Below are 12,114 nucleotides of genomic sequence, written 5' to 3' on the forward strand. Positions count from 1 at the left end.
CCACTAAACCATGTCCCTAAGCGCCTCATTCTCCTCGTCTTTAAATACCTCCAGGGATGGGGACTCCACCACTTCCCTGGGCAGCCTGTTCCAATGTTTAACCACTCTTTCAGTAAAGACATTTTTCCTCACGTCCAATCTAAACCTCCCCTGGCGCAACTTGAGGCCATTTCCTCTCGTCCTATCGCTAGTAACCCCTCTGTTACTTACCCCTCCGTCATTCCTTGTATGTGGGCAATCTTACCGCGTATGTGGCCCGAGCGCAGTGGAGCCAGCCTCCAGGAGATACTCTGATCTTCAGTTCCAATTTCAAGGCCTCTGTCTCAGTTGCTCATGAGGCTGGTCTGAAAGCAAGTCTACCAAATGCGATAACTCCCTGAAAACGTCGGTTTCTTACACCGAGCGGCTCAGAGCCGCTCTGTGCACCCCTTCCTTCAAAATAGGGCTGACAGAAGCGGCGTGCCTCAGGCTGGCCGGGCACGAGCCAGCGCGCGTCTGGGCGCCACGCAGCTGTACGGGTGTAAGAGCGGGCCCACACCAGTAAGCCCTGCTTAAGGTGCCCTGCTTAAGACTGGTACAGCCGCGCGGGCTCGCGGCCAGCAGGGTGACGGGGTTTCTGCAGGAGATCTGGCCCGCGTCCAGCCGGGACAGAGCGCAGGCAGAGCAGGCATGCCTCGGTCTGCCCTTCGCTGTGCAGATAAGCTCAGCTGCGCACGGTTATCCAGGATGTGAACTTCTGCTCTCTCCGGGAGTATTTCCATCTTGCACGTCGAGCAGAACAGAGGGCCTTGAAAGAAGGGCTTTCTTAATGCGCGCTTGAGGTGCCGGCGAGGGAGGCGGTTACAGGCAGCCTGAACGTACCAGTCACTATCTTCTTCATGTGGATGAGTCCTTGTAGGAAGTGGGGGGAAAATCCAGATGTCTTCTCCTCTAATGTGGCAAATTTGTACAGAATAAAGACCAGATGAAGGCTGGAGGAGAAGATTGGTAGATGCACTTCATGGAAATAGGTGTTTACAAGGGAATCCATCTGCTGAGAGGGAGGTATTTGCTCTTTCTCCTGAACCTTTGCTAAGGAAAGCACACGTTTTTGTCAGCGTTTCCATTTCTGTCTTGTTCCGAGTCTTACACCTTGTTCTTCGTGTGTGTGTTATGATAGAAGCATCTTAACAAACGTCAACTCCATTCTGGTCTGCAAGAAAAAAATTCAATGACCAAGCACTCCTTGGTTCTCAGTTTGTTCCCCAGCCCAAGAAACGCTTATGGAGTTTAGAAATGCTTTTTGTGCAGGTTGTATAACGCGGTCTGCTGCAGGACTTGCACATCAGTGGCTGGGCTAATTGATTAGTAGGTTCTCTGATCTGCACTTGTACATCAGGAAAATGAGACCTCTCTGCTGGTTGTGTTATTGTTACAAGTTCTAAATATTTCTTCAAATGTTACAAGGGGCAACTTTTTCATTGTTTTTTTCTTTTTTTTTTGGTAATTGAGTATCATTGCTTGGACTGGTCCCAATTTGTAGGCATATTCTTAAAAAGGAATTAAAAAAACTCAAATAAACCTCAAACCCTCCAAGCTGGTGGTCAGTGGTACTACCAAGCTCCTCATTTAGAGAGCAGAAAGTTTGTTTATCCTCTGTACCCCAAGCACAGGCATGCATAATTTATGTCTTGAGCATTGCCTCTAACAAATACTCCTGTCTGTGGGAGCTGGCAGGATACGTACTATGCACGGTGGGTTTCAGGAACGGCCCCTTTGGCAGGACAAGGCACGCATGGCCCGAGGCACTGCGAAAATCTCCCTGTGCTCAAGGGCTTTGCTTTTTCCAGATAAAGTCTGTTGTAAGATGGACTCTCTGAGTCCAGTTAGCCAGCTGCTAACTGTATCTTGAGTGAACCGTCTAAACAGCCAGCTGCTAACTGTATCTTGAGTGAACCAGCGAAGTGTAGGTCAGTGCTAATACAATTAAACATATGTGTACACCAAAGTCAAATGATCTCTAGTGCTGCAATAGCTGGATGTAGACTTCACAAAACCAGACAGAGCTCTGCCATTTGGTCAGTTGAGGATTTTCTTTCATTTTGAACTTTTTTTCAAAAGACTCATTTTACTTCAATTGCAGATGTACGCTATCTGGAAAAAAAACCCTCATGCTTCTAGCTTATATTTCTCTTTTATGCCTTGCAGCCTCTGAACTGGCTGGTTCATGTGAGTCTAATTCTTATCTGAGTGACTTTGGTGCAAATTAGGGGTTAAGTCAATTAACGTTCTCCTGTGACCTTCTGAATCCAAAACATACTGTATCTGTTACTGTCAGGGGTGGGTTTGAGCCGTTTTGGAAAAGCAGGGCTGCTTTTCATAAATATTTGTCTTGCTTTAGTTTCCTGAGATATAGTTTGAATGTAAACTGCTCCCTATGTTTCAGCTTTTGTGCTATCTTGCTGTATCACATCACACTGTCTCACGTACTATATAAGAGTATGGCACTACATCATGCTGTGGTGATTATTTGAAAGGGCGTACACTCTGTTTTGGACTAGATATCTGTTATCAGTGTAGATAATTGCTGTCAGACACAAAATAGACTCGGTAAACAAACATTTCATTTTATCATGTGACAGATGCCTGCTGTTTTGTACAATGTATTTGAACGACGTTCACTATAAATCAACACTGCTTCAAAAGCAACAAACCCAACTCACCCAAATCCTTCCTGATGTAATTACTTTATCCTAGAGATTAACTTTTCATTGTTATATATACATGATTGCATTTTTCAATGTTTGGAGATAACAATGTTTGACATAAACAAATAATTCACATCTAAGATGAACCAATTCCTCCTACCACTATCACTGCTTTGTTTTTTCTCCTTTGGGTTTTTTTGGGGCTTTTTTTCTCTTTTATCCTTGGTTTCCTCCCTGGTAAAGACAAGACTACCTCCAGTTTTGGAATTCGTGCTTTAAATTTAGACTTTAACAGAGAAATGAACCAACGAGTTAGCATATTCAGGAGAACTTAAAAGGGCAATGGAAATAAATGTCTTCATTTTGTGGATAATGAACATGAAGCCTCTGGTTGTGTTCCCGTGGGGTTTGTGACCAAAAGGATGATCGCTATTTGACAGGTGTAATCTGTGTATTGCTTTCTTCTCCAAATGATGTGCATCTGTGTCTTCCTCTGCAGGTCCTGTGCCTAGGAGTGAATGTGTCTTATCGCCTGTTAACAATTCGCACCCAGTCCATGCCTTATTGGAGAGTTTTACAGTCTTATCTGGCTGTGCAAGCCGAGGCACGACAGGCCTGCCGCAAGAGGTGCACGTCCTCAATCTCAGAAATCCTGAGGAGGGTCTTGGCCATCATGAAAGAGAGGTAAAGGGGAAATTACTTTTTGTCCAGATCCCTGGCTACAAGTGTGTCTGCAGATGGGATTTTTCTATGTTAATTTGCTGAATAAAGTTATTTCTGAATGGCGACCAGAAAGACTACAAAGAAGCATGCGCAATTTGTGTGGATACTGTCCACCTATGCTTTGCCTGTCATATGAGTAAACCGCTTCCATACCCAGCCACTCTCTCCATCACCTTTCACGACCATGAAGTATACTTAAAAAAGGTGACAGGGTGGGCAAAGGAAATAAGAAACAGATTTAGATCTACAAGAGGCCTTTACAGAATTGGCTGTCTTCAAAAGCAGATCATTTACCTAAATATGTTGTAAATTAACATGAATACCTTTGGATCCCTGCCATGACCACTATAAACAAATATTTAAGTTCAGATTCTTTTACCCCTGTAATACATCCTTAATGCTTCACTGAGGGGGGACTGCCGTACAGAAAGCAAGCGTTGCTGACTATGGTAGTACTTAAGTACAGTCCAATTACTTATTTATGTACATTGCACTCGGAGGGACTGGCAAGAACTTCAGTTGCTCTGAAAGCAACAGCGCAAGAAGAAAAGATTTGATGTTAAGTTGTGCAGTACTGTTGTTTACTCTCAAAACACATCAAAACAGAGTGCCGAAGTGAAAACACTGTATGCCATGACAGCTGAGCTTCTTAGTTCATCTTCTTACACACAAATCCTTAGTACTGTGTCCTGTGAGAGCAACGTGCGTGTACACAATTAGCAGAATTTGTAATGAGAGAACAAAGATGATGATCTAGCAGGCGGAAGCTTAGAAAAAGAGGGTCTAAATCTGTGCTGAAAGAACTTTTAAGTGGAGCCTTTTGTAGTGATTTAAATAAAGGCAGATACTCTTGGCCATAATCAAAGTCTTTCCACTGACTTCAATAGCAGCCTTGTTGGGTCTGTGGTTTGTTCGGCTCAATGTGTATTGTATGCATCCATGAAACTTCAGCTGTTGTGTTCATTTTCAGTATATACACTCTCTGAAAAGTCTACTGTATGATGAAAAAGTTATTTACTATTTTTTCAGTAGGCATCTCGTTGGCTGCCCTTAATCAAAAATGTCAGGTCTTCTTCAGTTCAACTGTCACGAAATGAATAGAAAAATTACCTTTTTTGGGGGAGGGGAGGGGGGAGGCTGAGAATGAGGAACAGAGATTTTTATATTTGTTTTGTTTTGGTGGGGTTTTTTGGGTTTTGGTTTGTTTTTTTTTTTAAGCCTTTCTTAGTTTGCCAGGCACTGGGTTATCGGCCTGATGAGTGCACTGTGAATGCCTGAAAAAAGTGTAGGTACAATCAGTTCTCTGGGCATGAAAACCAAACTGTAGTTGGAATCTGTTCTCCTTTTTTTTTGTTTTGGTAACATAGTTTCTTATGAAAACTAAACAGCCTTATGGGATTCTGCTACGTATTTATCAGTGCCTCTCCCATCACCCAGGAACCTTTAAATCCACTGGCAAGTCATAGACAGATTTGTTATGAGGGGTAGATCTCACAAGGTAATCACAAATTTTGTTGAAAACGGGCAGAAGAGTGCCCTCGCTGTGGGGACATGGTATAGCGGGAACTTGTAACTTCTTAGTTACTAAAGGGTGCCCGGAGATGGGATGAAGCAAGCTACAGCTGGAGCTTGTACCTCCCGAGAGACCGGAATGAATCAACTGCAAAGCGCGCATTTGCATAAACCCAAATTTCCCTCTGGTTCGATGCTCCTAGCGCTCCTTGCCTCACAGTGCCGTTTCTGCAGTTGTGCGCAGACACGGTGTGAGCTGGAGTCACGCACGCACGAGGTTCCAGGCTGTGCCGCTACTGTCTAATCACCTTGACAGAACGAGAGAAGATTTAAATATTTGGCTTTGAATAAAAATAGTTGCTGTCTAGCAGAAAGAGGCTGGTTGTGCCTCCTCTCATGTGCTTACGGTAAGAAAGCAGTTTGCGCCAAGCTGGTTTTTTTTGTGCACTTCTGCGGTATACCGAAGTGTAGGGCACAGAATGTATTTCACAATTTGTAGCCCTCAGCCTCCTTCTCCCGCCTCCCAACCAGTTTCCAGTCACAGCCCTTAGAGATGGCTGCTCTGAAAATGCACAGGAAGCTGGAGCAAGGCTTGCTGGCGACAGCGTCGAGCAGAAGAGTGTAAACAACTTGGAAAGATCGGATTTTACTTATAGGATCAGACTCGGAAAACAAAGCAGAGCAAATGTTATCTTTTCCATTATTGTAAAAACCAACTCCAAGTGGCCTTTTGTCTTAAAGTAGAATGTACCCATCACCTCAAGTTAAATTAGTTTGATTTACCAGCTGAGGTATTTCCTGTTGCCTGCAAATGCTGATAGCGAAGGTAGAGATCTGTTTGTCATACAGTATTTCCAGTATACTCTGGAAATAAAAACAGTATTTTTGTTTGACAGTACATTAGTTAGATTCAGCAGCATCGAAAGCGTGTTTAAAATAAATCACGCATTCGTTCAGAGGTTGGCTGAAGTTCTGATAACGTGGAATGCAAGATCTGAAAATCTTTAAGTGAAGGCTTGCTTTGGGGGAGGAGGTCGGGGTTTGTTTTGTTTTTAACCTGCCCTGTGCTAGATGCTGCTAAATTACACATTCCTTACTTGCTGGGAGGAGTGTAAACTTCCCCTAGCAAATTCCTTGGAGGGCTCATGCATTAAACATACTTGTGGAGTTATCCTGGTTCTCATAAATATGCAACATACATGTATGCATTAATTTAACTCGCTTTGATGCTTGTGTAGAATATACAGACAACAAGCGTTCGCAAATTTAAACGTGGGAGGGGTGGCTGATGCGGGGGGAGGGCACGGCAGGGGCATGTGTTCCTCCTGTAACGTGCAGGCTTTTCTGTAAAGATCAGTAAGGTTTGGGGGCTTTTTCTTCCCTGTAAACTGAAAAAAAAATAGGTGGACGGGAAATGTATGGGATTATGTATTCTGAAGAAACTTTGCAAAACTAAATCAGTAATTTAGCACTGTCATGTTAAGGCTGAAATCTGGTAAATACAAGGTCGTATTCAGAAATGCTGTAATCGTATCTGTGATCTTCAAGGAATTTGTTTGTATTTTACTTTGTTAATCCCTGTTGGGTTGATATCTCAATTTGTTGAGACTGTGAAGACATTTTCTTCAAGTAAGAACCCCAAAAGTTCCAATCTTTCTCAAGTATTTCTTAGAAATGTCTTTTATCACAATTCATATTGGCCGTGCTTTATCATAGGAAATAGAATACGGGTGCATGTAATAGCCACAAGTGTTTATATTGAACTTGGCATGAAAAATGCAAGCCCTTTTTTGTTTGTTTTATTTGATCAAATATTCCTGGGGAAGTGAGTGCATGCGTGCATTTCTGTACTGATCTGGGTCTCAGCTGAAAGCCAGGAACTACTGAACTCTTCCAGTAGCCTTCTCTTCAACTTTGGGTGTCTTCACTGCTTCAGTTTCCGAGTTTTTAGAAAGGAGGTAGTTGCTTTCTCATGGAGCTGCTTGTTCTGTTATGAGAAACAATTGTTGTTTGCGGAGGCATTTGGAAATTCTAGAGATTTGCACCAGAAAAATCTGTATCGAAAAACGTAAAAATTATTTTAAGATGAAAGTCACTCCTTGGGTAGATTATCAAGTCGTAAATTAATGGAGGATTCTTTTATTATACCTGTCAGTTGAATTTCCCTGAGCTGCTTCAGGCACGCAGCCACAGTTGAAATAGCTAAAGGGGGAGCAGGGGCATATAAGATTAATCTCGTGTGAATACTTAGGATTGAATACATGTGAATACATGGAATCAGAGTTCCTGGCAATGGATTCACTATTGTTTTCGTTGACATCCTCATCCTCAATAGCTTTAAGATGTTATGCCTGATACAGATGTTTAACATGTGTTATGTGAAATGAAGGCAGGAAAATCAAGGACTCATCTTTATTTTTATAATTTTGAGTAGCGCCACTGAGGCTGTAATAATTCGACAGACTTTTTCCCCACTGTTTAATCAGTGTTACTTGGCAACAATTTCATAATAAAAAAATGTTTTCCTTTGAGAGCAAACCTGATATTAAAATGCCTGTTAGTTCCTGTGGAGCAGGCTAATTTTAACAGCCAGATACTTAGTAGTGATGTATCTCAGGTTCCTGAGCTGACCCCCCTTAAAAGTCATAAAATGATGGGCAAAATTATTTAAGTCCAATATTGAAGTACTTTCTGAAGAGATCCTGTAAGTTGTAAAAATGGGACAGGAAAAGACTCTGAAACAGTCACCTGATAATGTATTTCTACATCCCTGTCTTTGCAGTGCATCCTGAATTCAGGATAATTCTTGTGCATCACAATGGTTTTGTATTTTAGGACTATGAAGATCTGGACAATGAGGGTGATGAAAACCTGGTTCATTTTGCCTATTTTTCTACATACTTACTGTATTTCCCAGTGTGTTCATTTTAACAGCCTTACCCAAGGCTAGGTCAGGGAAAAATGTTTTGTTTTATGCTCAGGCATTCAGAGATCTGGGGACAGCCTTGAGATTCAGCTGTGATAAAGGGGCCACTTTCTGGGTGCGGTTTAAACGTGCTGATCTGCTGCACCGGAGCCATGGTCAGAGGGGGCCTGGAGGTCTTGTGCCGACAGCAGGCAAGAAGGGAATTCAAGGTTTGTTATTTGACAGCTGGAGTTAGTGAGGTTTTTGTTACCTGGTCGTTTGTTTGATTCCATTTTGTTTGTGTCTTCCTCTAAAAGTGCATTTGTTAAAATAAGTTTCCATTTAGTGCCAGTCAAATGTCCACTTAGGTTGTTTTCTGAGACTTCAGGATCTCAGATATAGTGAAAATAAGGTCAGCTCCTTTTTCCACTCTGGTTTTTAGGGCTGAGCTCTCAGTGTCAGCTTGACCAGCTGCTCTAAAACTGACAAGACAGGCTAGTTTGAATTTTGAAGCACCCTGCAGCATGGGCTTAATAATCCAAATTAGATAATTGGATTATTATTTTAGTATGAGTTTAGGACTGCATGGGATAAGAGGCTCAAGAATAAAGAGTTTGTTACTTCTGTGAGATTAAACTTTTGAGTAAGACTGCAGTCTTCATTACCATTAATATTGGATCTGGCCGGACCACTTGGCCATATAAATTCGATGTTTCTGGTGAGCTGACCAGAATATGTGGCAGTCTTCACTACCATTAATATTGGATCTGTGCACTGCCGGACCACTTGGCCATACAAATTCGATGTTTCTGGTGAGCTGACCAGAATATGTGGTGCAGAATTTAGGCTGGGAAATAAAGGACATGTTGCTTGTTTGCCAGGCTGCATTGCATCTGCCCTCTGCTCGTTTACCGTGGTACGGTGGGAAGCCTACGCTGCTGCACGTGGGTATGTTTGGTACTTCTGGTAGGCCAAAGGCCTTCGTTTTGAAGAAAAATAGTTGCTGCTCTAGAAAAAGCTTTCAAAGATAAAACAAAGCACCCTGTCTGTGCCTCTGCCAAGGTGTAGACCGGTGCTCAACACTGCAAGGGTATTTTGCTGGTTTTGCCTCTCCACTTTCTGAACACCTTTGCTTGGCAGCAGTAATGGATATCGAACTATGGCAGCAGACTTACAAGTGGCAATGCAAGTATACGCAGGGTTTTTGAACCAGGGGTGGCGTGAACTACCTATAGTGAGATGGCTTGAGAGGAGCGGTGCTGTGGCTATGTTGCTGCCCAGTCTGTCTGGGGATGAAGAAGAGGAGATGGAAGTAGTGGAGATGCTTAATCTTTCTGGAGATGGAGAAGTCTGAGTTGAGACTTCAGATAAGAGGAGTGGTAACTTGGTGGCAAAGGATCTTGTTCCAAATGTGAGAAGGTAAACCCTAAAGCCTACAATGTGGGAGAGGTTTGGTCAAAGTCTGGGATGAGCTTATCCAGCTTCATGAGTCAACGAATGAGAGGGTGTCTTTCAGGAAAGATTGTCTTTGTCACTTGGGATCTGACACCCTAAGTCCCGTAGCCAGCCAGTTCAGTATTGGGAGCTGACAGACCAGAGTAGTTTGGGAAACAACTTTTGCCATTTGGGAAGGTGTTTGACTTTACAGTTTTGGTGTGACACATACGCTACACTTTGCTCACACAGGCTTCCCCAGCTGTCAGGGTTTCAGTGGGGCTGTAGATCTTTCCTGGTCCTACGTTACCAAGAAACGGTATTTACTTTTGTACTGCACATTTTTGTGGGCCACTGTGGACATTTTAAGATACCGTCTCTAGATCCGGGTAGGTGCGTAATACTCAAGTTTTCCACAACTCTTGTTTGGCTTCAACCTCACATATGCAGGGCAGCTCTCTTGTTATGCTGAGCCCATCAAGATCAAGAGGATCACTTTAACCCTGTTACTGTTTGTTCCTTGATGATTTTTGGCTTACAAGGTCATGCGCAGAAAATGTTACCAGTCCAACCAGGACCTGCAGAGTGGCGGTGGAAAATGAGTTTGGCCACCTGCAGACCTCTCTGTCAGGCTTAAGGTTGACTGCTGCTTTTTATCACAATCTTCTTTCACGGTGCTTTGCATACTACTTGTAAGAGTGAGGGAAAGGGCCCACATCAGAAGATCGAGAACGGGAAGCCCAGATGAACTACTGCTTCCACCAGTGCTCCGTGCCAGTGAGGTCTCAGAGTCAAGTTGTGAATGACGCTGTGGCAGACGTACTCCAGGAACACCCTGTATTTGTTGCTTGGAAAGCAGCAGTCCCTCATCACATGCATCTCTTGATCCTGGGTATTTTCCAAAGCTTGCCCACAGCCTGTGGTAGCTCCACTGGCTCACCAGGGTGGTTTCACAGGCTGCTGTTACTCCCTTCCCCACAGCCCTGTCCAGGCTGCCGGACCACTGGACTGATTCGGAAGTGAAGCACACAGTAGACCTTATAAAGCCTTAAAGATACTGACAGCATGCTCCACAGAAATTGTAATCGTTCAATGTCTTTCTCAGATGATGCCATGTCTACTGAAAGCTGCAACTCCCATGTAGCTAATACACTAAAATCATAGAATCATAGAATAGTTTGGGATGGAAGGGACCTCTAAAGGTCATCTAGTCCAACCCCCCTGCCGTGGGCAGGGACATCTTCAACTGGATCAGGTTGCTCAGAGCCCCGTCCAGCCTGACCTGGAATGTTTCCAGGGATGGGGCATCCACCACCTCTCTGGGCAACCTGTGCCAGCGCTTCACCACCCTCAGCATAAAAAATTTCTTCCTTATAGCTAGTCTAAATCTACCCCCCTTGAGTTTAAAGCCGTTCCCCCTTGTCCGGTCGCAACAGGATGACAGTCGCAGCGACAGGATGACAGTCGCAGCAAAATGACACTGATGTCTTCGTTGTCTTGACTGATTGATGGACACTGCATTGCCATGTCTTTAAAAAACAAACCAACAGCCACCCCAGCCTCCATTTCTTAAAGAGCCCTCACAACCCTCTTCCCCCTCTTGTCTTCGTTAGCGCTTTGAAGCATCTGCGCTTGGATAAAATCCAGCCTTTTTTAATGTGGCTTTTTCATCTTGCTTGCTCTGGACTGCAGTCTTTGTGGGTTGTTTTCAGCCAGCTCAGGATTTGCTGGTCATTGGATTTGGCAATCGTTTCAAGTTCTGCCCACCAGAACTGCCAGAGGAAGTCATGTGTCGGCCAGAGGAGCCTGTTTGTGCAGAGCCTGCTGTCCTGCAGGAGCGTGGCTTGATGCGTGTCTACCCTTAAAGAGGCAGCAGTGACTCCTCATGACTTGGAAAGTGCTGTAAAAACCCTCAGTATTTTCCGTTTTTAGAAATGGGACTGTTTGCTGTGCCCAGAAAGTGAGACCTGCTCTCAGTTTCAGAGAGCTGCGTGGAGCGGTGTCTGAAGCCATGCCAAGGCCCACCACAGAAGGCTAAAGGGTTCAAAAGGAAAAATGTCAGAATGACTTTTCTGATCACTCAAATCTTTCGGTTTTGCTGACTGCTATTTAAAATGACCGGTTGGAAGCTAAAAATTGGCATCTCTTGTTTTCCTCTGCTGCAAGCGCCCACAGGTACTGATGTGCTGTTGCAGGATTGTAGAGAGAAATGGGGCTGCTGCTGCTGTCTTTACTAGATGGACTCGTTCCTCCTTCTCCATCTCTCACGTGTGTGTAAGCACGCTGCGCACATGCGCTCACACATTCTTTCAGGCAGATGCATGTGTTTTGATTTTGATCATAAACTGTGATTCACATTCTTGGTCTCCAGTTCCCTCCTCAAAGCTTCTATCTGACATGCCTTGGAGTATTTATAAATTACTGCTTTGTCTACAGTTACTTTCCCCAAGAAAAGATAATTAAGGAAGTGATGACATTTCCAGGAGTCTGTTTATATCACAAGCTTGATGGGCGGGTTCCAATCTAGCTTTGGGCTTGTACGTGTGTGTGTGTGTGTGTGTGTAGGAGATGTTGGAGCAACGCTTGTCATGAGTGGTTGTGTTTATGTTGTTCACTGGAGTGTCTGTTTGAACCAAAAGCTGGAATTAATGAAATTGTTCTCCTCCAACCTCCCAGCATCGGGGAAAATTTCCAATGTAAATTGTGTGGAGCTTGCTGTGCCTGACAGCCATGCTCCTGTATCAGCTGAAAAAGTAAAACCTTGCAGTGGGAAGATATGAGAAGAGGAACAAACATTTTAATGTGTTTTTTTTTTTTTTTAATGTGGATCACGCTTTTGATAACACTTATCAT

The 12,114-nt window shown here is 43.7% G+C and overlaps 1 protein-coding gene across 1 annotated transcript in view; it reads left to right on the forward strand.

The window, feature by feature from the left end:
- The window catches only part of LOC103908170 (transforming growth factor beta receptor type 3-like), a gene marked incomplete at its 3' end in the record, with an annotated part of 58,915 nt that overhangs the window by 33,789 nt on the left and 13,012 nt on the right, over positions 1–12,114 (forward strand). The window contains exon 2 of the mRNA XM_009290496.2: positions 3,187–3,371. Coding sequence (XP_009288771.1) covers positions 3,187–3,371 — 185 coding nt within the window. The remainder of the gene's footprint in view (positions 1–3,186; positions 3,372–12,114) is intronic.

The sequence above is a fragment of the Aptenodytes forsteri genome, unplaced genomic scaffold, assembly GCF_000699145.1.
Source record: "Aptenodytes forsteri isolate BGI_AS27 unplaced genomic scaffold, ASM69914v1 Scaffold237, whole genome shotgun sequence".
In the NCBI taxonomy this organism is placed as follows: Eukaryota; Metazoa; Chordata; class Aves; order Sphenisciformes; family Spheniscidae; genus Aptenodytes; species Aptenodytes forsteri.